Here is a 27,663-nt window from a genome sequence, read left to right as displayed (position 1 = left end):
TTATAATGTCATTATCACTCATCATATTACACAGTGTGTTAAACTGTCATCATGCAGTGCATTCTGTAGACACAATTCATCAGCTCCTGTCATTTTCTCATTATCATGAATATTTTTTTATGTCTTGCAGCAAATAAGAGATGTATTTAGTTATAGATAGTACTTTACATTTCTAGTTATTTATTTTCTATTCTCTACTTAAACACTACAAAAATGTTGTAGCAGCAGTTATCAACTCACCCCCGAAAAAAATTAGAGAAGGGGCAGGTGGTAAGTGGCAGCTGCGTTAGCTTGGCCCCCCAAAAAACTCATGTCTGTTAAATGAATTATAAACAGGTGCCAATGGCATGCTCAATAATTCAGGTAGTTTACGTCAAATGTTAAGTTCCCATTAACTTACAGTTGACTCGAGCTCTTCCACTGAGAAGTGTTGTATGGGCTTTTGGTTGACACAGAAGTGTATTTGCCCTGAGTTTGAAGTTCCAAATGCACACACCTCCAGAAAGAAGCGTAGCAATGAAATGACTTTGATGGGGACGGCTGTTTCCACCAGATCAGGTGCTCGATTGGATTGGGATCTGGTGACTGTGGAGGCCATTTGAGTACAGTGAACTCACTGTCATGTTCAAAAAACAGTTTAGAATAATTTAACATTGCACATTATTCTGCTGGAAGCAGCCATCAGAAGATGCACACAATGTGCTGATAAAGGGTTGGACACGGTCAACTAATGATGCTCACTTGGCACTAATGGGCCCCGTGTGGCAAGAAAATACCCCACACACTGTTACATCACCAGCATCTTGAACCATTGATACGAGGCTCCGTATTCTCATGTTGTTCATTCTGATCCTAAGTGAGCTATTCTCAAGCAACATCCTTCCAAATCCTGTGTAAAGAAACATGTTCATGACTTTGTCTATGACAATTTGAGACTTCAAAACAATTGAAGGTTCAGTTTCCTGTTCTTACAGCAGTGGCACCCGCTGTGGGCCTCTGCTGCTGTAGCTCACCTCAAAGTTTGGTGTGTTCTCCATTCAGAGGTGCTCTGCATACTTTGGTTGTGGCCCACACTGTTGCTGCATTTGCCTGCTGTTATTGGCTGACCGGTTAGCTATATTAATGGGCAGTTGAACAGGTGTACCTAATAAATTGGCTGTGTTCAGTAAGTGTATACTGTAATTTTACCCTGCAAAAATTGTTATCTTCTGTCCCAGACTTGGCAAAAGCCAGCATTAAAGATATTTCCCCTAATAGCAAAAATTGGACTCTTCCAAAGGGAGTAAAGTTTTACTGAAAGTACAGCTACTGGGTCATTATATAAAAAATGAAAATGTTGTGTAATGTATGCATGGTCGGAAGGGTAAGATGGCGCTGGCAAAAGGTCGGCAGCCTTAACCCAATTTCTTTCGGGGTCAATAAAGTTTTATTGAATTGAATTGAATTGAATTGAAAATGGATTTCATCTTCAGTTGACTTGTTGACTTGTTAGATTACACTGGAGTACTGTTTTACTTTTCATGAGCAGTACGGTTGTAGATTATAAATGTGCTGTTTGTGTTTGATGAGGATGGAAAAGCTCTGTGAAAACATTCAGGAGCCAAACTGAGTTTTTTTTCTTCATTTCTTTAAACATGTGAAACAAAATATATACCAAACGCAACTTGGTTGGAGTTCTGTGTTTTTTCACTTGTGCACTGGATTTTCCTTTCTGTCATCATTTAGCAATTCAGTACTGGCTGAAACATAGCTTGCTATCCTGATTGTGAGGGATTAAGACAGATTAAGCCACTTCAGAATACAAGCACACTTACATCAGAAATGTATTCTAATTTTTGCCTCATAACCTTTGCACTGTCCACTTCCTGCTGTGACAAAACAAATTTCCCACGTGTGGGACTAATAAAGGTTATCTTATCTTATCTTATCTTAAATCTCTTGATAAAAGTTCATGCCACCGATATCAGTTACCCGTAAGGACAAGAAAACTGCCACTAAACAAGTTAAATGACCCACTCTCTTTTCTGTCTAACAGAACCGATGTGTTTCGGGTTGATTTTCTCTTTTACTTACTTCCTTAAAGGCTCCTCAGTGAGTGTAGTAACCCTTTCACTTTCTAAAACTTGGATTTTTTTTTCATCGAGGGGAGAAAATAGAGCAAGGAACTCACATTCAGAGCTTAACTTGATTAATCGACCAAGTATTGAGTGTTTCTTGGCCAAATGTACTGAAGAGATCAAAAGCAGTTCAAGGAAATGAGGAGAGGGTACAATAATAGTTGGATCTTTTATCTATCACTCCCGGCAGAGCGGTTGAAGGCAAGATAATTACACCATATGTAGCCAGACTGCTGTTAAAAACCTTTCACTTCTCCCTTCAGAAAGAAATTCCCTGTGGACACAAGTGAATCCATCGAGTTCATTTCTTTGACTGGCCAAATTTCCAAGTGGTGTCATACTGATGCACATTAGCTTTGTTTTGGTATTCCGGCTTCTTAGTCTCTGGTGATGTGAAACTGAAGTCCGTGACAGTGGACTGTCTGTCGTCTTTCTGTTGGGAACCACAAACAGAGAAAGAAAGGTAGACATGTAGCTTAATCCACTGTTTGACAGCAACTGTGATCAGATGTGTCTCAGGTTAACCCACTAAGCAGCAGGAACATGTGACAGCCAAGAGGCATCACTGAAACTTCAGCATGACAACCCATACTGACGGCCTACAGATCAGGAAAAAGTACCCAAGAATGTCAGTAACAATAACAAGATAGAAGATCAGTGACTGAAAACCTGCAGCATCTGTACCCCAGAGAATATATCAGGAGCTAAAGCAGTACCAGTGGTAAAAGTCGCTGATATAAAGTTTTAAAATAAATTTTTTTTAATAAATAATCTTATAATAAATAAATATGGCCTGTCAATCATTGCTGTTCATGTCTAAATTTGGAACATCGTGAAAGGTAGAAAAAATTGTCTTTTTAGGATCTGGGGAAAAACTGAATGTGTAGTAAATGTTCAAATTACACCTAGCCTAAAAATATTTGCATTTATGTTTTTGTTTTTTGTTTTTTTTTAAATAACACTTTGACATTTTATTTGATTGTGATCAGATCCACATCTCTGGGACTCTGGGACTGTTTTTAGATTATAAAACATGTTTACATCATTTATATTCACTAACTGGCCCCTTTATTGGGCACATGTTGCTAACATCAGGTTGTGCATTCATTACCTTAGTTGTAATCAGTTGTTATTTGAGTCGCTGTTGCCTTCCTATCAGTTTGCTGGCCTCTCCTCAGCTTCATCATAATTACTTACTGAATTTGAATTACTGTTTCCTGCTAGCTCAAAGCAGTCTGGTCACTCCTGTGCCTCTTACATCCACAAGGCATTTTCACCCAGAGAACTGCCACTCACTGGATATTTTCTCTTTTGTGCAAGAAAATCCTTATAGATCAGCAGTTTCTGGAATACTCAAACCAGCTAATCTACTACCTAAAATCATGCCACGTTCAAAGTCACTTAAATCACCTTTCTGCCTCATTCTGGTGCTCAGTTTGAACGTTAGCAGGTCGTCTTCACCATGTGTACAAACCTCAATCCATTGAGTTGCTCACATGTGATTGTCTGATTAGTGTTAATGAGCAGTTGAACAGGTGTACCTAATGTAGTGAATATCTACATGTGTTGCATGGTGAGGTTATTTGTTGATTTTGGACAATCCAAATATTAATATTTTCACTGTGCAGTTATTGCAGGACAATTGATTTAGTATTGTTTCTACATGATACTGGGGGCTCGGTGATTTAGTGGTAAGTGCGCCGCCTCGTCTGGGAGGTCATCTGAGGAGTTGAGGACAATGTTACCGTTCCACCAAATTTTAGACATAATTGCACAAAAGTTAAAGTTAAAATTTAGAACAAATTAGGATTTACCAGAGCAGTCTGAACGGACAGAAGAAATGGATAAACTATTGAGGGAGGTGTGTTGTGTGCAGCTGAAACTGAAACATAAAGGTAAATAATTACATTTATTTAGTAAAAGTAATTAGTAAAAATTTGAAGTGGCTAAGTGTGAGTACTCGTGCTGCAGTGTCAATGTTACAGTGGTTTAGCCCAACCTCAGTGATGGTTGGCTGGCTGTCTGAAGGTTTAATTCACACTTCAGAAAGAGTTTTTATGTCAATCATAAATCAGATAATTTAAAAGCACAACCAAGCATTAAAATAATCTCACGGCCGTGGGCATGACATATCCAATTTGCCAATTCACATATCAAAATCTCATGGGTTACATCAGCCACCTTGACCATCCTCTTATAAAGGCCCACATAGTTTACTAGTTTCCAACGGGGGAACAGCAGATTACATCCACTCTACTGTAAAATGTTGGCAAGAGCTGACAGAAAGAACAGAGTTCCCACAGCTTCCAGAAGCTGATGGATGCTTTTGAAATTCATCCAGAGTCAAAAACCTGCTGGGCTGAAAAACTCCAACTCATTCATATTTAATAACATGATATTTTGTTTTACCTTCATTAAAATGATTTTTTGTGACATTTGTACTTTGACTTGAAGGCTGTGATTAATTTGAGTGAGCCAGGTCTAGGCTCGTTTTATTGCACATGCTGGCTTTCAGGGACACTTAATGGAACACAGCCATTGTTGATTTGTAATTATCAGTGTGCAGGTGAATAAACGCTGAGACCCACTGACCTCAAAGTGTTTGATGACTGTTTCTCATTGTGTGTACTGCTGATGGGCTTTAAAAAAAGAAGTCAGTGCAGTCAGAGTGACCTGAAGTATAAGATCTCAGGCAATTTTAAAATGTTCTCCACATTATCACCATGTTACCAGCTACAATTTGCATCGAGTCATTTAAAATGAGCCCTTGGCTTCAGCAGAGTTGATCTTAGGACTGGCAGCTTATCACTTGTCTTATAATGCAGGACTTGTATTTTAAGGTATAAAACTGAAAATCATGTACCAAAAAAGGAAAACTACAAAGTCAAGCTGTGGTTTTGATCCCAACCCCAGTGGGGTGTAAAGTCTGACTTCACCCAGAGAGAGGATATTTAAGAATTACAATAATAGTCTGTCTTGCCCTGGGCCTTTAAACTAATCCCCTTTCTTCTTCTTTATGCTGAAGTCCTGAGTTTTAGACTTTAACACAGTATGAAATCAAACAGCTACCATCATTTCCCTTGTATTCCTCAATGGGCAGACCCACATAGGGGAAATTAGTAAGTGGTGACAGGTTATTTGCTCAACTTAACGCATCTTCTCTGTTATCTGCAGGAAGTGGCAGACTCACCAATCACCTCCTCTGCCTGAAGACGCACTGATAGAAACGTGTTTGAAATGTAAACTGTTAGTTTTAAATATGTGAATTAAAACTGCCTGCTTCCCTTTCTGTTAACAGTGATAACATTCTGGTTTTGGATATCTACTTTGAAGCGCTGAACTACGAAACCATCGAACAAAAGAAAGCCTATGAATTGGCAGGCCTTCTGGGTAAGGAAATGGCTGTCAAGTGTTTTCTTAGGAAGAGATAATGTGCAGTATGCAGCATGACAGTTGCTTTGTATCTAAAATGACAGTAGCGCAAGTGCTTGCATTTTTTATGAGGTGTTCAGGTCCCAGAAGAGACACAAAAGTGTCTCTTTAATCTTTTTAACTGCATATTTGCAAACGTCTATATTTGCTGTTACATTTCTCACCTTTTAGATGTAAAAAAAGACGCAAAGTGTGTGTGAAAGCTGACCTGTGTTTCGTGAATGTATTCAGGTACAAGTTTTGCTTCCTTATTTTTCTTTGCAGGTGATATTGGTGGTCAGATGGGTCTCTTCATTGGGGCCAGCATCCTCACCATTCTTGAACTCATTGACTATCTATATGAGGTAAAAAACGAATATCTATTGTGTTTTTATAGTCATCTGTGCTACTCCAGCAAAATAGAATGACTTGCTGGCAAAATTTCATTTTTCACACAGTGTTACCATGCGCACAAGGACGTGTTTTAGCGAGCATGACGAACGCTCTGTCCCTCACAACCCTGCAGCCCATTTCTGCATTTCTGCACGGCACTCACATCTTAGCAGTAGCAACGCTGAATACATTAACATTTTGAATGTATTATATTTTAGATTAGTCAGGATGTCTATGTCCACTCTCATTAGAGTAACTCTGTGCTCCACACTTCCTTCCTCCCTTCTCTTACAACTGAAGTACTAAGTGTTTTTATGTGTGTGTCTGTTAGTCCTTGATTAGAAATGTGTGTGAGAGAGAGAGAGATGGGCAGAGCAAAGCAGCTACTGCTCATGTGCAGGGTCACCGCGCAAGCATATTTATAGATACATAAAATAAATCACATTTCTATTCCAGTCAAGTATGTGGGTTTGAACTATGATGAACCAAAAACAGAACACTTGGATGCTCACCAGAAGCAAGAAAGTACTTTTTGGTAACAGGTGTGCTCGTCTATTTTCAGGTGATCAAATACAAGGTGTGCCGGTGCATGAAGAAGAAACACAAAGGCCGCAAAAACAATGACCGGGGAGCTGTGCTGAGCCTGGATGATGTGAAACACCATGTCAGTAGTGTGCTGTTAAGTACTTTCACTGTGTCAGACGGCATTGCGTTGACAGGGGCACACTCTCTGCTTTGTCTTCACTGCTCTCAACTGGAGTCGAGATCAAGGAGGTGGTGGGGTGGTGGTAGGAAGACGAGCAAATGAGAGAGAAGAGATAGAGATGGAGGAAGTTTGGGTGGGGGGACTTGAGAGACACGGTAGAGAGTGAAAAAGTGATTGGGATGAGAGGGGGAGAAAATTGAGAGGGAGAAGTAGGAGAGCGGAAAGTGGCTGGAATTTAATCAAAGCTGGGGGACAGCACCAGCAGGGACAGGCCGGAATTAAAGCTTTGGAAGGTGTGACAGCTCACTTATTTCCAAGTGTAAATGAAGCCAGTTCACTTTAATTGTAAGTCAGACCTCAGACAGAGAAGGGAAAGATATTCTCCACAACTGATCTTCACTTTGTAGTCCTCTCCTTTTCTGTTCACCATTATTTTCAGCATTTTTCAAAGTATTCCTGAAGAATTTATTTCCTCACTCATCTCAGCCCGAATTGTTGCTCATGTCATGTTTTCCTGTGAAAGTGTTTATGAGCTTTTTATTTAGGTTTTCTTGCACATTTATGCTCCTTCGATCTCAATGCTATATCTTCTGCTGATCATTTCTCTTACCTGCCTTTTGACTGTCTGCCTCTCTCATCCCATTTCTCTCTCAGGCTCCTTGTGAGAACCTGCGTACACCATCAACGTATCCTGGCAATATGCTACCTCATCATCCAGGCCAGGGTAACTTTGAAGACTTCACTTGCTGAGCAGAACCCAGGTGAAAGTGCGTGTTATGCAACCAAAGCCACCATACAACGACAACTGTCCAACGCAGGGAGGGCGAGGAACTGATACTAATCTAACAGATGCACTTTTTACATGAAAACTGAGGAAAATGGACGAATCAATCGTGACAAAGAATTTGTCAGAGGAAGTCCTAAATGTTTAAAAAGAAAAAAAATCTGTAATTTTTCCGGAGAACATTTCATGCAGCACTCTTCTGTGTTTTTCCTCTGGATTACTGCCGAAAAGGATGCTCATGGAGAAACCTTGCCAACATGGACCTCTCTTTCAAAAGACAAAAAAATAAAGAAATAAATAAGGGAAAATGTACAGTTATCTCACCATAGACAGTAGATCAGAAAAAAGAGCCCCCATGCCTTTATATAGCACAGCAACACATGATGGTTTCACACAACACCGGCTTGCTAGTGTGACGAATATTCATACTGCTTACTCCACATGTAGCAACATCTAGAACTGTTGCAGTGCTTCATAAAACAACCGCTGGACTCTGTGTACTTTGTTTGCGAATGTATCTTTGTTCACAATGAGTGTAGTTGCGTGTGCAGGAAATACTTTCAGGGGGTTGCGATGTAAGTGGAGGTGGCGACGGTGGTAGAGGTGCATCATCTACCATTTAATGTACTGGTGAAGATTTCAGGTCTCATCATGTAAATGCATGCTTGTATTTGTCCAGTGCATGTTTTTTTTCATATCATTTCTAATTTTGATTGATTTTTTTTTTTATATATAGACTTATATACATTTAATCATTATATTTACCAAGTCTGCCTCATTTACAGAAACATGACAATGATACATGCCATATATTCCTGTGTGCGTTTGTGTGTGTGAAGGGACAGTGTTGCAACATTAGGTATGTTGAGTGTTTTGTTGATTGCACAAATGGATGAGCTGCACCTAATTTCATTTCTTATGATTTTGTTTTGTTTTTTCATTCTTTCACTTCTTTTTCATTTTCACATGTGACCACGGGATGAAGTGAGAAGGGTTTTTCTGTTCTTTGTTTCTTTGTTTTGTTTCCTAATGATTGATTGCTAAAATCCTTGTGTGGGGTTGTTACATTTTTTTTTCTGTATCTGTGTTAGTTGCAAAAGTCTTATCAAAGCACAATACCGCCAGTATGTAGAGGTGATGTAAAAGAAAACGTACTATTCTTCTTGATATATTGTCATATTATTAATATCGTGTTGATCCGACTGTTTTTGATTGTTTCTTTCTTTCATATAAAACACTCAGCAGCGCCTGATTTTCCTGTCTCCATTTTCCAGGTAATAGCCTGGTCTATTTAGTTATCAAAGCATAAATAAAATGCAGATATCGTTTTGGAAAATTGTTTGTTTTCTTCACTGAATTTAGTTGTTTCTTTGTTCCTTTGCTTGAACAGGCAAACAGAAACAAAGCAGTGTATTTTCCAGCTGTAGTTACTGTTTAAATGTTCATTTTTTAATCATGAGCTGCACTTAGAAAATCTGATTAAGCATTCTGCACTCCATCCAAGGCATTTTGCTATCTCTATTTCCCCAATCGACATGTTATCTTGTGTTTTGCTTCATACAACATTTTTCTTGGAATTAAATCAGCATTATGAAAGAGTTTGGGGGCAAGACTGATATTGCTTATCTACGGCAGCCATTCATTTGTGCTGCATTTTAACAGCTTCAAGCCACAACACTGGTATTTTGGAGCACAGTACTCTTGAAATATGATTACAGATTCAGCTGCTGTATGACAAAAGGATGGATGAGAAATATCCTGCACAGCCGATACAAGTTTTATCAAGATTGTCAGTCAGCCAGCAGTATTCTACTGTACATCTGGTGCTGCCAACTGCCACAGTTATATTAGAAAAGCAGCTTGGTGATGCATGACTCTGTGAATATTAGAGCCCAGTACCACCTAAACCACGGTCTGCCTCAGAAATCATGTCCTGTACTCATTTGGCTGCTCGGTCCACTGCTACGAGACGTCAGGGGTTAGTCGAGGACGAGAAGTTTACTTTTGCTTTATAATTTTTTCATGATTTCTTTAAGTGCAGAACCGCATATCAGCATTGTTCATCGAATGAGAGCAAGCACTCATTTTTTTCTATTATTCAGAGTAGAAACCTCAGCTGGTAACCACACATTAATATACAAGTGTTAAAGCTCGTATCACCTACAATATATGATGACATTTTTTTTCTTGTTTTAAATGTCTGAAACATGATTTTGCCTTTTATCCCTGATGGTTTTATTGTTTTTTGTTAGCCCTGCCAACAAGACAAATTAATCAAACAAGTTTGTTTTTTTAAGAAAAAAGATGCTCATTTCCTGCTGGCATTTGTGTCTTTGTGTGAGCAACAGCCTGCGAATCAGTAGATTGCGGGGAGGGTCAGAATACAGGAGCACTGCCTGCCAGTGACAGAAATCCTGCAGAAGATGCTTGCTGCATCCTGATAAGCCTCCAGGGCAAAGCAGGTGGGGGCTGTGTGGGAGGTGGTAATATCAGCGGGAGTTCAGAAACTGAAAATCTTTCCAAAAATTCTGGATTAGCAAGAGTTTCCTGCAATCTGGTGGTTTAATTGTTTAATTTCCTGCGTTGTTTGAAATCTTGGCTTCTTTTCTCCATGAATGAGGTTAAATCATCAGGCTTTGTGCCCTCATTTACTTGAAGTGGAAATATCTGAGATGATGGCTCCCTCCTTGCTTTCACCTTGTTGGTTGACACACAGCCAATCTGTGGACAGTATATAAGAGTTGCTCCTGTAATGGAATCTACCCCAAACTGTCTGTCCTTCTTAAACGGCTTTAACTCCCTCATATAATCACCAGCTGGATGTGATTTACTGTACAGGCGGCTTTCTTGCAGGGAACCTTTATTGTTTGTTCTTATATTTTAATGAGACTTGTTGTGCTTATGTTTTCACCCACAGCTGACAGTTTAATCTCGCCTTCTGATATCACAGAACATGCACTTGCGCACAAGATCTTTTTAAATCTGAGGTAATTTCCGCTTAATCCCGTTATCACATCTTATCATCTCCATCAATAAGGAGATGACACTCCTGCTTCACAATGTGGCGTGCTGTCTTTTGTCATTTATGAAACAAACACACACTAAAAATCACTGGGTCCTAAACTCATCCTGCTTGTACACAATAATAAGATGGCCACCTGAGGAGAGAGATGCCACTAATGTCAAGACACAAAACTCCTCACAAAGCAGGGGTCCGACCAAGGCCAGCACCCTAAGGCTTTGTGAGCAATGAAGCAAGGGAGTGTGAGGATTAGTAAGCATCACAGCCATGATCCAGGATGAAACAAGGAGCATTCACAAATGCATCAGGAAGATGACCCCCCAAGATGAACTGCTACCAGAGCGCCTTAGGCAGCTGAAGACGGATGGTGATGAGCAAGAGGGGAAGGAAATATCTTAGAAAACCAAGTGGCTTACATTAAGAAAAACACAGTGGCTGAAAACAGGTGACCGAAAGGACAGCACAGATCCTCTGACTGGGGCAGTACAAGATCAAGCTGTAAGAAACACCAGGCTCAGAGGACCTAAGTGACAGGCAGACAATCCAACACACAGTAGCAGAATGTAAGATTCAAGCTGGGACAGCACCTACTGAGAGGCATAGCCGAGCAGCCGGAATAGTGTACAGCAACATCTGCGCCACATGGATTAGAAGTCCCCAATTCCCAGTAGGAAACACCTTTGAAAGTGGCTGAGAACAACAGGGCTAAGGTCCTTTGGGATTTCATGTTCCAGACAGACAGACAGCTGCTGGCCAGCCAACCAGACACAGTTTTGGTTGAGGGGGAACAGAAGACAGCAGTTGTGATTCATGTGGCAATCCAAGCTAAGACAAAGCATGACGTAGGAGAGGTTGAAGGAACACTTGGAACAGGTGTGGAAATTAAAGTCCAAAGTATTCCCAGTGGTAAAAGAAGAGATAGTGACTGGCTCTGGCAGATTCTAGGCACAATGTTACTGTTGATACGTAGCTATTTATTTACTTGATAATTTTGTTACTCTGATATGGTGTTAACCACTGTAAAACTGTCACAGGTTTCTTGTTCACAGTGTGAAATGTTATGCACAGACCTTATGAAACCACTCACCACGAGTGGCTAAAAGGAGAAGTCCACTTATTAAAATATTATATTAAATGATGATACACAGGTTTGTACTTAAATTGCGTACTGCCTTAGACTTCTGTTTTATTGTATTTGAGAAATAAATTATAATTTCAATCAACAAAAGCAGTCCACATACCTCTGCCAAGGCTGTAAATTGCCTCGACGTCATGTATGAATAGTATTCTAGCACTCTGTTGTATTACTTTTATTAAGGTAGATGTTCTGAATACTTCTGCCCAATAGAAATATAAAGAATAACAGCATTGCATGAAAAAAGTGACCTTGGCTTGGGTATTTCTATTTTATTGCATTATACTTTATTTGCAGAAAGCTGCTGGTAAAGTTAACCCTTATTGCCCTAAAATACAGCCACTTGTGAACTTGTGATTCATGTGCCGTGAACTGCTTTATATTTCTGGATCTATACTGTACAGAAATAAATGAATTTTTAAAGAAGGGCTGGCACTCCCACTTGTTTCATCCTCTCACTCCTGCCTGCACGTCAGATGAGTCACGTTTCTGGTATAAATTTATCCTGTCAGATCTCTCAGTGCAATTAGGATGCTCAGCCGTTTGTCATAGATAAGGCCGCGGCCGGCTCCTCTGGGCTTCACTTTACATTCAGCTCGTTAAGAGGATTAATAATTGCCATGCAGTCAGGTTTCTCACCACCCAAAGATTCCAGACTCGGTACATCTGATTTGCCTATTCATCTGTTAAAAGTTTAACCCCCTGTTCTGTTGTTCGGTATCAAAGTTGCTCTCTCCTCTAAAGGATAAACCTAATCAGCTGCTATCTTACCCACACAGAAGGTAAAACCCCCTTGAATATTTGAAGCACAATGTGGTGCTTCTGAGTCCCATAAATGAGGATTTTTCTTCACCTTGTTCCAAAAAAATCATAATGTATCCCCCCTCCTTTCTGGTTTGCACTCACACAACTCCTCTCCAGTCAAACACAGACAGGCTATGCAAACAGATGGGCTGCCATGTTTTGTACTGTTGTAGCTCCATACTAATTGGGGCGGAAGTGCAATAACATCAAAGTCTGGAAACAAGAACGTGTTTGATTCAGCAGCTGACATCCAGTGCGTTAAAGGTTCTGACTGGTTGTTTACTTGTCAAAACAGAAACCACTTCAGAGGTACAGCAGCCTCATACTGGCCATGTCTTTTGATGAAACATGCTAAAAAATGCATTCAAAGAATGTCATGTTTCAGTTCAAAAACCATCCAGTATGAGGTCTCTGCAGTTGTGATTTAATCACCTAATAAACAAGGAAGGAGTCGATTTACTAATTTATAAAACCCTACAATGAAAGAAAATGTGGTGTCTGATGTTTTTTCAGGATTTTTTTTAACTCTGTTCGAGAGTGAAAATTCAAACAAACATGACTGCGGGTTCAACTTTTTTTAGCTATGTTTGTTTATTTTTTAGAGACTTTGTAGTCAAGCCTAGTGATTACCGCCACATGCGTCACTCTTTTTACCCTTTATTCATTTGTAATCTTATAGTTAACACTCAATAGGTCAAGTGTAAAGACCCCTCACATAAAAAGGATATGGATAGATTTGTATCTTTGTATCTCTACACCTGAACAAGGTGTAAGCTGGCACACATTGGTGTATTTTTAATCTCTTAAACCTTGTAAAATAAAGGCCTTTTTATAGAGACTTATCTAACCTACCCGAGTTTCTGGTCTTGGATTTTTTAGGCCGTTTTTGGCAACATTACTCAGAACATCTTTATTGATCCCCATATTAAGAGCAGTGGGAAGTCACAGAGGGCCAATAGCATTGGTGAAGGGCACATTTCTGAGAGATTTCATTTATTTTTGATGGTAGGAAAAATCTGACCTCAGAACATACAAACTCAAAGCACAATGCTTTTATCCGAGGTTCAAACCCAGCCACTCTAACTCATTTGTGCCTGATGAATTTAGTCCACAAAAAAAGACATTGAAAAACATTTGAAAATAGTTTCCTAAGAAATATCTTAAAATTACATCTGTTTTTCTCCCACATTAAAGGCATGATGTGATGTGCCATATTTTTCTTTTCTGCCTAGCCCAAGATGTTTCCTGCTTCACCCAAAGGCCCACTGTCATTACACTGCTTCAGAGCCAACGACACTTGTGTCAACTACTCTGAGGTCAGACTTGGGAGGCCCAGTGGTGAAGGACACTATTGCTGTCTTGTCCTTGAATATTTTAAGATTAATAGTCCATACTGATTTGTTTCCAGGCCAGTAATGATGTACCAAAACAGTTTTAGATTTTTCATTAGTTATTCTGCACAAAAAAGGAAATGTTAAAATCTTGAAATGTTTCATTTTTTGCGTCAGTCATTTAATGAAATTGGTAGGATGATGGACAAAAGGATAAAGAGCCATCTTCAACTTCACAGCAGTATCAGCTTGATATGTCTTGAGACCACCAAAGAACATCAGCAAGTTCTCCAAGATCATAGAAAAGCATTTTGAAATTCCTGGATGGTCACACTAAGTACTTCTCTTATTGCAGTCTACTGCCCTTTGCATGATGAATGATGACGTTAACTAATAAATAAAAACTACTTATTGCATTATTTTGAAAGCATCCAGCATTTCCTTTTAATGGCTACCACTCAGTCACGACAGGATATTCCTTCCAAATGTCTCTCTACGAGGGCCTCACATGCTGTTTTGTTTGGTTTTAATCCATTTTGCAGTCCCTGGCAGACAGATTGACTGGATGGCATACCAATCAAGACAGTGTTAACCTTTGTTTAACTTTTACAAACCCAGACAGAGTTGTTTGTTTTGGTTTGCTGCACATTGCATCCATAGAACTGGTTTTTAGTCACCAGTCAGCCTGGAGAGATATCAGACGCTGAATATAATTAAGTTTATTCATTTGGTTAGAGGGACAATGAATTTTAATTACAGTTCTGAAAAAAGAGAGATAAGCAAAAGGCTAATTTTCATAGTCACTGAGCCCGTATTGCCAATAATTTATCAAAGATTGAAAGAAGAAAATGCAATCAGATTATGATAAAAGGTGCCAATGCTCCACTGTTAATTTAGTTAATTAACAGTTTCATTATCTTCATTTCATTTTCATTTCAAGATTACTTGTCAGATACTGACTTATGCTATTTTTTCTTGTGCTTCGTACTTCAAGTTAGCACTTGTTTAATTAAAGAATAAAATGGGGGAGCAACACACAAACACAATAATGTTTTTGGATTTAGTTTTATTTCATTTATAACCTTTCTTAATTTAAAAAAGGCTGTGATTTCCCTTCATGTTCAGTGAAATTAAGTTAAAGTAATTACTTTTAAACAAGTGCCAAAGTACAAAAATGGTACACAAGGTTTATCTTTTCAAGCACCTATATTTATCAATCATTTCATATGCACTTTAATTTAGAGGGGAAATTTTTTTTAAAAGTGTCACTTTGGACTCGAGATAATTACGGTGAAAGAAAAATAGAGCCAAATTACAGAGCCAGAGGCAGACAGGTACAGTTCTGTGAAAAAGAACATTTTTCACAGGAGTCTATGCACTCCTGTGAAAAATGAGTACACGCTTAATGTTTCCATTAAAATTATATTAGCAGCCAGGAATTAAAAAGGTAAGTGGCAGCCAGGTATTGATAATCAACAAATCATCACCAATTGGGAGCACCTCCATAAAAGCAGAGGTTGTGGCAGGTTGCTGGTCTGGAGCATTTAGGTGTGTGTTTACACTATCCCAGAATCTTCGCAGGATTGGACATCCCAGCAAAGTCACCCAAAGATCACATTGTGCAGTGCTTAGAAAATTTCAAAAAACACAAAAACATGAGATACTTATTAAACTCAACAGATATTTCCTACTTCATGGCAGTGTAACTAGATAAAGACTGAAAAATTATATTTTGGTTGGAAGGACTGGAAGGAGACAGTCGCTTCTTCTCTCTAAAAACATAGCAGCATGGCTTAGGATTGCAAACTTGCGGCTGAGCAAGCATTATGACTTCTGGAGCAATGTCCTTTAGACATACAAGTTCAAAGTGGAGCTGTCTGGCCATAATACACAACACTGCGTTGGCAAAAACCAAACACAGGGTATCAGCTCACACACCTCACATCAACCGTCAAAGCACAAACTTACGGGCCTTGGAGTTACTGAGTCGACCATGAACCAAAGTGTTTTAGAGCCAGATGTGAGGTCATCTGTTCAACAGCTGAAGTTTGGTTGAAATCATTGTCCAAAAGGACAATGATACTGGATCACCAACAAATCTACAATGGCTGAAAAAGAAAAGACTCAAGCTGCTGCAATAGGCTAGTCGAAGTTTAGACATCCAACTGAAATGCTGTGGTGGGAACTGTGCATAAAGAATGCCTGCAAGTCTAAATGAACTTAAGCAGAATTCTAAAGACAAGTTTTCTCCACAACAATATGTTGTTAAGTTATTGCTGCAAAAAGATCTAAAAGCTATCGAGTCACAGGATGCATTTAGTTTTTAATGTCTGTATTTAGACCTGTAAAAACTTTCACTTTTACATGACTGTAAAACAAACTTGCAGCTTAGTACGGTCAGTACCAAAGCAAAACACAAGGAAGGCTAACAAGATAAACACAAAGAGGTCAGTCAAAAATCTAGATTAACTTGCTGAGGTCAAAAAAACAGGCAGAGTGCACATAGACAGTCCAAGGCCTTGATGAACAGGTGCCTGGCAGCACCTTCTTTAACATTATTTGTCCAATTTATCCACTATCCTTCCACTGCATATGACAGCTTTGGCTCTCTAACTTTGTCTCAACCTGAGCTGTCTCTCCTAAAATGGTAAATGGCCTGCATTTGTATAGCGCTTTACTCAGTCCCTAAGGACCCCAAAGCGCTTTACACTACATTCAGTCATCCACCCATTCACACACACAGGCAATGGCAAGCTACGTTGCAGCCACAGCTGCCCTGGGGCGCACTGACAGAGGCGAGGCTGCTGGACACTGGCGCCACCAGCCCAAGGATATTTGGCATGCAGCCAGGAGGCAACCTGGGATCGAACCAGCGACCTTCTGATTAGTGGCTGACCTGCTCTGCTACCTGAGCTACAGCCACCCTAAATCCTTATTTCTAAAAAACTTGCCCACCCCGGTGACTGCAACAGTCTCCAGACCATACATCAGAGCAAATCTCAATACCATTTTAAAAGCTTTCCCATTGGCTCATGCTGCTATCCTTCTGTCACGAATCACTCTGATACTTGTCTCCACACACTCCACCCTGGCTACACTCTCATCTTCACCTCTTTTGTGCACTGCCCATGGCTTTGTGGATGATTTTAAATTTATTAATTAAAAATGAATTACCACATTACCTAACTAAAATATCAATTAATTGTAGCATGTTGTAGCAAAAAAAAACTATCCATCTACAACATTAATATCCTGGTCAATCGTATCCTGCTTTTTAAGTAATTATACTCTAACAGATGTAACATAAAAAAAACTATATTTTGCGTAATAGCACAACTGAAGTGAGTACTCTTAATATCTTAAGCACATGTTTATGTTTATAGTTAGAAACTTTTACATAACTAGTATTTTTAAAGAACTTTTTCCTGTAATGGAGTATATTCACTGCACTTTTGGAACGTTTAACGAGGACCTATTCCGCCATCATCGTCACCAGCCCTAATTTTGCTGCAGTAGCACCAACAAACAGAGGGGGGCGTCTTGAACCTGTGACGTCCATCCCAACACTCGTTCTCGCTCTCGCGGTAGCTCCGCGCCTACACCGGCGGCGACATTCAGAGAGGAGATGGCGGCCAGAGGGGGGTTTCAGTCGGCACCGACGGGTGGTGGTGGAGCAATGGGACCTGGACCACCGGTACCGGGTGCAGGACCAGGCATGGGACCAGGAACACCTTCTGGAAGAATGGGACCATCAGCTGCCGCGCAGAACCACATGTACCGCTCACCGATGCCCGGGCCTGGGTACCCGGTAAGATATCGCTCTATCTTTGCTGCTGACGCGTTAGCGAGTCCCTAGAACAAAGCCTCGCTCCGCTTGCTTTGTCCCTAGTGGCTAGCATTAACCCCCTTCACCAGCGTAGGCCACAGCTCATACTAGCTAGCAGCCCGGTTCAAAATTGGTGATGTACTTGAAATATTTCACCAGTCGCTCAGGATGACCATCAGAGTTTGTTTGTTGTTTGAATTTGCTAACCCTCCCGCCCGCTAACATTAAGGTTAGCTAGCTAATCGCAGCATCCAGTTAGCTTAGCCTGCTAACCCTGCTAACTGTTAACTGTATTTCGACCAGTTTTCTTATCAAAAAGACCCAAAATGTGCACCGTGTAGTTGGTAAACCTAACAATTAAACCATCCCTTAAGTTTTAGGAGTTGTAGTTTGTGAAGTTCAGGCTCGGTTTGAACTCAGAAGTTGTTATAAGTCGAGCCTAGTTTTGAATGAATCGGCTGCATCAATATTAGTTTGTGTCAATGTAAATTTACAACATACAGAAACGATGATTAAGGAGAGGTGCCAGTCAGTAGCAGACTTCACTCTGTGTTTAGCTGGTGCAGTTTGTCTCGTCGAAGTTGGTGTTTACAACTTGTAAAGTCTGTTTAGTGAGCCCACTGGTCTGCCGCAAAGTACACCAAGTACCAAGAAACGCTGGGATCTCAGCATGAACTCACTACACATCTAAACTGCTGGAAGGATGTTTAGTTGTTAATTTTGAGTCTTATAAGCTGATATTTTCTGATCTTCAAATCAGATTACAGCGGTTAGTCGATTGGTCACAATTAATAATAATAATAATTACAAGATTAATCTGCAGTCGTTTCTCACATTTGAAATATAATAATTGACACTATCTATTAACATTTACACAGTGCAGAATTGATTTGAAAACACATTAACATTGTCCACCAGCAGCACTGGTAAATGTAATCTTATTTGCCAGTATAGCATCAACAAACTGGATGTACAGTAACTGGTTTGTTGTTTGTCTGTCTCAGAAAGGGGAAAGTTGCCTCGCAAACACTTGTCGAAATAGTCGAAAATGTACTTACGGACCTGCTGGTGATACACACATATTAAACATGATTTAACAGTAGTCTATGATCCCCTAAATTGCAGAGATACTCAGAGTAATTATGCAGTAAAATAGATAGCATTAAACAGATGTCCAAAGGAGGCAGTTTCTACAAATTGTCACAATGAATACACAATAAAACCGTGGTGCATTCACTCTCAGCCACTAGTTATCTTGTTTGTTTGCTTTAAGATTTGTGTATTTCAAGATATTGTGATAATATTTTGATTTATATCACTTTTGCATAGGTGGGTCCTCATACTCATTTGATTCTATTAGTTAGGAAACTTGATGTTTTGGTCTCGGGGAGAAGAAAAAAAACACAATTTTTAGTGTACTTCCTGTCAGATTAAACATTTCCAGAATCCCATCCACATTTGCTGTGTTGCTTGCGTTTGGTCTAAAGTGGATGTTTCAGGCTCTGGTTGCCTTGGTAATACTGTAATTTATTTACCAGCCTGTCTTATGCCAGTCAGCGGTATCAGTGACGGCAGCTTGGAAAACGTCCTTCACTTTGTTTGCACTATTAAATGTTGCTGCTTGCAAGCTACAGTCACCAATACAACGTTGTTTTTTCCCCCTGTATTGTTGTAAATATAATTGCAATTTTCCCTAAAATATTGTAAAATAGTTTTGAGGCTAATATGACCGACTCTGACTGTAATGGGAGAAGAATGAATATGGGGAACTGTGAAGGTGAATGCAAAGTGCACCTTCACAGTTGCCTGACTCTGAACCACAAAATAGTTTGATAAAGACCAACTTGTTTCAACTCCAGACGGTGATGTTGATTAGGTTGCCGAATATTTCTGTATGTCGAGGGTGGAAATCCCTGGAATATAATTTTTAAAAACCTCCCTTTAATACATATAGAGATGCACAGCTCACAGATGCACAGAAAATGAAAGAAAAAATGTTTAAGCAGTTAAAATGACAGCAGCTCATTTTCTATCTTGAAATCCCACACTATATTAATATGGAGATACTGATCATTTCAGAAGTTTAACTGCAAGGCAGAAGATGCTGCCAAATTCTCCTTCTAGTTCTTATGTAACAGAATCAAGGTCCATGAGTGACTACTGAGATTTAAAGGTGAGCTCCCTTTGGCTGAAGAAACGGAAATCTTTCATTTGCTTTCACATCCTGCAACACGTCGTTCTGCACAGTGGGGTCTCAAGAAAATGACCAAGAAGCAAACATTTTCAGTAATCAGGACTTCCGATCCTAAATGTTTTCAAATGAATGGACATTAAAGCTGATTGTGTGCTCCAGCAATATACTGCGTGCATGCTCTGTTACTATGATATTTGATCAGAACTCTTTGGTTTCTTGGTCTTATTATCCCATGTATGCTCTTGCATTCATATTTAGTATCAGAGTATAAATTTTCATATCCTGATCTGTAGTCCTGGGTTTATTCCCCCGATATTGCATTGGATTGAGTCATCTCCAGCTAATATGTTGTGTCTTAAGATAAGAGAATTGTATTAAAATCAAGACATAAAGATGAGTCATTTATCACTGATCCACAGCTGAAGTGTTTGCTTCTTAGCTACTACCAACCAGAAAGACAGCTCAGTAAATGGTTGTCACATATTTTTTTCCCTTCCAACGTCCTTGGCAGCCTTTCACACCATAGTCAAAAGAGACTTCATACTCTGAATACTGCAGATTTCCACTTGTTCTCAGGCAAGCCAAGGTTGCGCTGATGTATATTGTAAAAAGTACTAAATGATCGGCATGTTTCCCCAATCTGCCTACACCACACTGTGGAAAAGGCAGAGCCCATTCATCTGGCCTGTATTGTTGAGAAGTCAATGTCCTTCACTCTTCCTCTCTTTCACTGTTCACCATGCGATGAAGAGAGAGTGTGTTTTGCCTTCATCTGTCACATTTGTTGGACTGACTGCTGGAGGAAAAGCTGCTATCAGTGATTTGTCACTTATCTGCTGCTCTCGCCTGCATTCATGCAGTCAAATACAAGAAGTCGCCTGTTTGAGTTCTTAGCACATGGTTTGGTGAGTTGACTGTGGTGATTTTTGTCTGTTTACTTTAATGAAAGGCATGCATAAATTTGCTGATACTGCTAATATGAAGCATCAGATATAAAAGTATGTGGGCTGTGTCTCAGAGTGGTAGTGTTGAGTTTTTTGTGTGTTGTGGGATTTGTAATTTTCTAGAATATATTTACATCAGCAGATGTGCTGCAAATGTTTTGTTTGCAAATTTACATTGACGTTTTCCCACTGTGTCAGTTTTGCATTTTATTTTAAACACTACAAATGTATTCTCGGATCAATAAGGACTGAAATGGAACGGTAGAAAACTTTGATGTGCTTTTGTCTTCAAGTCTTCACAAACATTGATCCTAATTTGTGCACTTTTCACTTTTGAGAATTAGCTACACAACAGCTCAGATGTTATTTTCACCTGAAACAGATTTTTTTCCCCCCTTTTTTCCCTCTTTTTTTTTTAATAAGCAAGGCTCAGAGTTGTTTTATTGCTACACCCGTGAACTGAGTCTCTGCCACTGTAGCTGCAAACATTCAATTTTTGTGTGCATGGGTGGGGCCAGGGCTACATAGTCACAGATAGTCATGGGGTTAAATTGCCACTTGAAGCACAATTTGCCATGTTGGACCACAAGGTTGGTAGGAAAGTGTTGGATTGTTGTGAGCATTTATGTGTCGATCGGGGACCTTTGAGAGGATTGCTGTTTGTAAGTTATTCAGGAACAATTTATACACATTTGATGGCTGCAGTAAAAGATTTTTTTTTTTATCGTTTATTTCAAGTTGTGTTCTTTCCTCATACCAACACAGTCTGAAGTCAAATACATTATTACACAAACCACCTCCCAGAATTTATGCTTGGGGATTAAAGTGTGTGTGTGTGTGCGTGTGTGTGTGCGTGTGTGTGTGCGTGTGTGCGTGCGTGCGTGCGTGCGTGCGTGCGGATAGATACACACACACACATATATATAGATATACATTAGTGTAAAAATAATGGAAATAAGAAAGAAAAGATAAGGAGAGAGAGGCAAAAAGGCAAAATTAGGAATTACCAATCAGTTCCCAGTATAGTAGCTGCAGAAACTGATCACTTGAGCATAAGAAAAATGGAATTTTACCTCAAATACTTGTTGTGACAATTCATAGAAAACTTGTAAGACATGTTGGTCCACAGATTTATTTCTTAACACACCTTAAAATAAAGGCTAAGGTGTCTTGTTTAAAATCTGCAAAATGTATCTTTTCTACACGTTCTACATGTAAAGAATTACAAATTTCAACGGCCTTTTTGTGTGATCATGGCCTTATTTTCTATGCAGAGACCAGGCATGCCTCCTTCCAGTCGCATGACCCCTCAGGGACCAGCTATGGGCCCTCCGGGATACGGCAACAGCCCCGTGTCCCGTCCTGGCATGCCAGGTGTGATGGATCCGTCTCGTAAGAGGCCGGCTCCTCAACAGATTCAGCAGGTTCAGCAACAACAGAACCGCAACCAGCAGTAAGTCCCCACTCGCTGCCTACTCAGCATGCTTTTTTTATCACAATTATTGCAGCCCTCTCTTTAGGGGACTATTATTTTGTGTCTTTGTATGTGTGCAAGTGTATATGAACATGGTACCTGGAAAATGTGTCCCACAGACTGAAGAATTTGACTGACTTCCTTGTCTTTTTGTAAAGACACACAAAACTGCTCTGACTTGCACTCAAACGCCTATTGTTTCGATGATTTATTTTCACAGCACAAAGAAGAAGAAGATGGCTGATAAAATTCTACCTCAGAGGGTGAGTATTAATCAAACCACAGTGCATGAACAATCCATTAATTCCAGCTTTGATTATGCTACATCTGGCAGTCCATGTGAACTTTAATTTAAGTGGCTCCAAACAAAGGACAGTTGGTCTTTAAAGTGCCCTGGTTAAAATGCTGGGATTTAGAGAGTGCTAACTATAAGTGCTTGGGCAATTTACTAAAGATTTTAGCACTGTACAATGCAAAATGGGGACCTCCAAAGGTTTTGTGATGACAGTAATGAACAAAATCGCTATTAACTCTAGAAGTATTTCTTCTCTCACTCCACCTGATCTCCCTGTCTTTCATCTCCCTGTGTGTGAAATGTGAAAATAGGCTGCAGGGTGGACATAAACTTCAGCTGTGATAAAGAAATGATCTACTTATCTTGTATCATGAAAATGGAGGTTGTAGTTCAGGAGGTAGACTAGGTCAGCTACTAATCGGAAGGTTGGTGGTTCGATCTCTGCATGTCAAATGTCCTGGGGCAAGATTGTAACCTCAAGTTGCTCATCGATGAATGTGTGTGAAAGCACTTAGGTAGAAAAAGCATAGAAAATATGAATGAGGCAAGTTGTATGAAGTGCTATGAGTACTCAGAGTAGAAAAGCACTGTATAAGAGCCATTCCATTTACCATTTGTCCTGAATCATGTGATACATTTAATAATCAGCACATTTCTGTTTTAAGTCACAAATCCAAGTGAAACGCTCACCGTCAAGCCCTCGCATTTCTGCTGGTTTTCAGAGTTGCTAAGAATAACTGATTTATAGTACTGACCTCATATGATCCCACTAATGTGAATATACTGACTGCAGGGGGAAAAGTAGTTGTTAGTGAAGATTCACTTCAGCCAGTTTGCTTTTGAGGTGAACTCATAACTATGATTGATGACATGTCGCTGACTCAAATGGGCCAAGAGCTGGCAAGTCAGCTTGCCTGAGACACTCTTTTTGGAGCCTTGGGCCATCAGGTCATTAGTTACGTTGAACCCCAATTTTAGGCACTCATGGTGTTCTCCAGTGTGTGGATGTCAATCATAAATTTGTCAAGAAAAGAGTTCTATTATATCCTTTTAATCTTATATTAAATCGCACATCAACATTGTTTTCTCATAGGATATTATAATTTAAAGTTGCAGTCTTGTGATATCCTTTTCATTTATTCATATATATTTTACAGCTGAACAGAGTAGCATTCATAAGAGAACACCATATGGAAGTAAGGCTGGCTGTTGTATTTGATCTATTCTTGCACTTTATTTAAATGTAGTTAGTGGTGTGATAGTAAAATGTCTGCTGCAATATCTTGGTTTTTCTGAAGAGAGATTTCTCTCTCCTTCTCTTGATCTGTCAAGCTTGAGATTCATTTTCAGCAGAAATAGACCCAGCATGTAAAGCTAGCAGAGCAGGCAGCAGATATGTGGTCACCCGTGGCTCACAGACCCTGTGGACACGTACACATTCAGACTGGAATCAGGGAGAGTATGAACAACTGAGAAACTGGGTTTTCTTAGACTGACAGATGGAAAAAGAAGTACAGGTTACAGATTTTAATTTCAATTACGATTGATGCTTCCAAGGGTTAAAACAAATTCTTGTTTTTGATTTCAGCACATATTGTCACTCACTATTTTTTCTTTTCTTTTACTATCATTAAAGTTCAAGGATATCTGCCTGAATAAAAAGTTTTCTTTTTACAAGTTTAATGAATCCACTGTCTATTTAAATGATTTTGAGTTCTAATACTCAATAATTGTGATCTCAGTCCTGGCCAATAATAAGTGATTATTAAAGATTATTCTAAAGACACCTGTAGTCACTAGTATCCTTTGTCTCCTAGATCAGGGAACTGGTCCCAGAGTCTCAGGCTTACATGGATCTGCTGGCTTTTGAGAGGAAGCTGGACCAGACCATCATGCGCAAGAGGCTGGACATTCAGGAGGCCCTCAAGAGGCCAATTAAGGTATATTTCAGTCAAGCTCATCACAGGTGTTCCATGTTACCTTTAACTGGTCATTTAAGAGTGATGTCAGTCAGTGAAGAGTTAGTCAGAACAAATGTCTACATTTTACAGATTGCTGCTTACTTTCCCTTGATCTTCTGCACCACACTGTTTTTGTTCAGATGATGACGCTGCCTAATGGTTTTATTGACTGTTGTAGCACTTGATGAAAAGATTTCTGAATATTGTGATGTTAACACACATATTTTGTGTAAATTAAAGCAAACCTTATCCACAAGTGGCCGACGAGGCAGATGGAGCTAATGTTTGATTTGGCTAAGGTTTCAGTCTGCTCTAAATACTTGGCTTCAACGTTTTCTCTACTGTTAATCCTTCTGATAATCCCTGTTATGTTCCTCACATGTGAGCATATGACACACACACACCAAAATCTACCGTTTGAGGAGCAGCTAATCTGAAGAAAGCCACCTCTAAATCAGTGTCTTTAAAGGAAGAGGACATAAAAGGGCTCTACAAAGGACCTCTATCAGAATCAGAATACTTTATTAATTTCAGAGGAAATTATGTGGTCACAGTTGCTCCAAGACAGTAAAAACAGTAACTAAGTAAAGTAAATTAAATCATTCAAAATATTACAAAGTTACAAAATATAACAAAATAGCTCTAATCATAAATATCCTAGCACATTACCCAAAATTAAATATATATGGTTGACATTGCACTGCCCTTCTTATCATATTAACTTTAATTTGCTCTGTAGAGGATGTTATATTAAGGGTGTGCAACTATTGCAGCGTATACTGTGCTTTAGATGGAGCAAGGTGAGCACGTCATGGAGTGGGTGGGAGAAATTGTCCAGCGTTGTTCTTATCTTGGACAACATCCGCCTTTCCGACACAACCTTTAGAGAGTCCAGCTACATCCCAAGTTTTCCTTTTATTCAGTCTGTTGGCATCTGTGACCCTCAACCTGCTGTGCCAGCATGCAGCAGCATAGGGGATGACACTGGCCACAACAGACTTGTAGAAAATCCTGAGCATTGTCCAACAGATGTTAAAAGACCTCAGCCGCCTCAGAGAAGGGACTGCCCTCGTCCTTCCTCTACGGAGCAGTGGTGCTTTTAAACAGAGTCCAGTTTAATGTCAGTGTGTACTCTGAAGTATTTATAGCGATAATTTATAGATATTTATATGTTTTTATACTATATTATATTTTTATAGACAATTTATAGAGATCTCTATATATAAATACATATTTTACTTGTATGAAGGGAGAAAATAATGCAGTCCAGAAAATGGCTATAATGGGTCCAGACTCAGTGTAGCTATAAAGTCAGTGTTGATTAACTGATGAGACACAAATTTAAAGTTTCTTTTCTATTATTGTTTTCAGCAAAAGAGAAAGCTAAGGATTTTTATCTCCAACACCTTCAACCCAGCAAAGCCTGATGCTGAGGATGGAGAGGGCACAGTTGCATCATGGGAGCTACGTGTCGAGGGGCGTCTGCTGGAAGATGTAAGCTTATCAAATTTGTTCAGTTTATAGTAATTATTTGTGGCTGCCCAGTTAGGTATGGCTTAGCTGGTTTGCTGTATTGGGATAAAGTAAAAAGTAGTTTTTATTTTCCACAGTAGGGTCAAAAAATTACCATCAAACTATTAAGATTATGATGGTCTTGTTCGGTTACACGGACCTAAGACTGTTAAACAGCTTCAGTGTTATTTCTTTATCTTTAATTTTTCATTAAAAATATTTCAGCCTAATATCACAGGCAGCTTACTTAACGTGGTATTTAATTTTGTTTGCAGACAGCCGTGTCAAAGTATGAAGCCACGAAACAGAAAAGAAAGTTCTCCTCATTCTTCAAGTCCTTGGTGATCGAGCTGGACAAAGATCTATATGGTCCAGATAATCACCTTGTGGAAGTAAGATGGTTTTTTTATCACATCTGAAAGTATCAATGTTCATTACTTTTCTAATCATGTTTTTGTTGAATATCTTTTTATAGTTCTTAGAGTAATTTAAAGTATAATATGGAAGATTTTTGTACTGATAAGTTTTAAAATACTGGTATCAGCACACTGTTAAACTGAGTGTTACAAACACATGACAGAGCTAACCAATGACTGAATTATAAATATATTCTTAGTTTCAACGAGTATAAGTGTACTAACTGCTCCGAAGTGAAGTTAGGTTGATGGTAGATAATGGTAGCTACTTAATTAGAACTGATTTAGGGTGAATATATGTGACTAAATGTAATGTAAACAACACAATAATATATTTCCTTGGACATGACCATAGTTTATGCATAAGTCGCTTAAAGTAGACCACTTCTGTGATCTCACAATACTTCATGACACTGCATCCTTTGTTATTTTTCTTGTTTTGCTTCTCCAACATCAGAAGTTGTGAATAATACTGTGCGTTTAAATAAGATCAACTGATATTAATGAACAATATTAACTTGGAGACTTAACTAATTACTTGTTCCTTAAATGCTGCTTGTATCACTTCAGTGGCATAGGACTGCGACAACCCAGGAGACCGATGGTTTCCAGGTGAAGAGGCCAGGTGATGTGGGTGTTCGTTGCACCGTCCTTCTCATGCTTGATTACCAGGTAAACAGACTCTGTTCTCAGCGAGTGATCTTGAAACATTTCTTCATGAATTCACTCACCTTTTCGTCTTTCTGTGTGCCGCACAGCCCCCTCAGTTCAAGCTGGACCCCCGACTGGCCCGTATGTTGGGTATCCACACCCAGACCAGACCCGTCATCATTCAGGCCCTGTGGCAGTACGTGAAGACCCACAAACTCCAGGACCCACATGAGCGGGAGTTCATCAACTGTGATAAATACTTGCAGCAGGTGAGCGCAGTTGCTTTTTTCACACATCGGACATGTCGAAGTGGTACATTTTGTTACTTGAGTTTCACCAAAAGGCGGCCCACTCCATTTCTTAAATGTGATGAACATTAGCTGGTAGCTGGAAAGAGCAACCGGTGTCACAGTTTTTCTGGATCCTGCTGTGGATGTTGAACAGCTCGCCTTCCCCTCTCTCTATCTATCCTTTTATGGAGACATTCTCTCCATCTGGGTCACTGTCCAGTCTCTTGGTGCTTTTTCTGCTCTACCAACATAAACATAGGATTTTATAAGGTTAATGATTTATTCCTACTGAACTGATAGAATTTCAGGGTGCATAATAAGCATTATCAAGCTCTAACGCAATTTAAATGTGGTTGTCAGGCATATTCTTAACGTGAACAAACCAGTGTATTCTGCT

At 39.5% G+C, this 27,663-nt stretch overlaps 2 protein-coding genes across 4 annotated transcripts in view; both read left to right on the top strand.

Moving 5' to 3' along the window:
- The window catches only part of asic1b (acid-sensing (proton-gated) ion channel 1b), a 213,838-nt gene extending 205,097 nt beyond the window's left edge, over window positions 1-8,741 (top strand). For all 3 annotated transcript variants that reach the window (XM_080891995.1, XM_080891993.1, XM_080891994.1), the window contains 4 exons: window positions 5,416-5,507; window positions 5,814-5,893; window positions 6,484-6,585; window positions 7,282-8,741. In XM_080891995.1, the coding sequence (XP_080748121.1) occupies window positions 5,416-5,507; window positions 5,814-5,893; window positions 6,484-6,585; window positions 7,282-7,377 (370 nt within the window). In that variant the 3' untranslated portion in view covers window positions 7,378-8,741. The remainder of the gene's footprint in view (window positions 1-5,415; window positions 5,508-5,813; window positions 5,894-6,483; window positions 6,586-7,281) is intronic.
- Window positions 8,742-17,292: 8,551 nt separating this feature from the next.
- smarcd1 (SWI/SNF related BAF chromatin remodeling complex subunit D1) overlaps window positions 17,293-27,663 on the top strand; it is a 19,503-nt gene continuing 9,132 nt past the window's right edge. Inside the window, exons 1-8 of the mRNA XM_080891996.1 lie at window positions 17,293-17,511; window positions 21,942-22,120; window positions 22,362-22,404; window positions 24,254-24,376; window positions 25,769-25,891; window positions 26,185-26,301; window positions 26,896-26,997; window positions 27,084-27,245. Coding sequence (XP_080748122.1) covers window positions 17,329-17,511; window positions 21,942-22,120; window positions 22,362-22,404; window positions 24,254-24,376; window positions 25,769-25,891; window positions 26,185-26,301; window positions 26,896-26,997; window positions 27,084-27,245 — 1,032 coding nt within the window. The 5' untranslated portion in view covers window positions 17,293-17,328. The remainder of the gene's footprint in view (window positions 17,512-21,941; window positions 22,121-22,361; window positions 22,405-24,253; window positions 24,377-25,768; window positions 25,892-26,184; window positions 26,302-26,895; window positions 26,998-27,083; window positions 27,246-27,663) is intronic.

The sequence above is a fragment of the Rhamphochromis sp. 'chilingali' genome (genome assembly GCF_963969265.1).
Source record: "Rhamphochromis sp. 'chilingali' genome assembly, chromosome: 9".
Taxonomy (NCBI): Eukaryota; Metazoa; Chordata; class Actinopteri; order Cichliformes; family Cichlidae; genus Rhamphochromis; species Rhamphochromis sp. 'chilingali'.
Note: the sequence above shows the minus strand (reverse complement) of the source record. Positions and strands in the feature narration are given on the sequence as shown.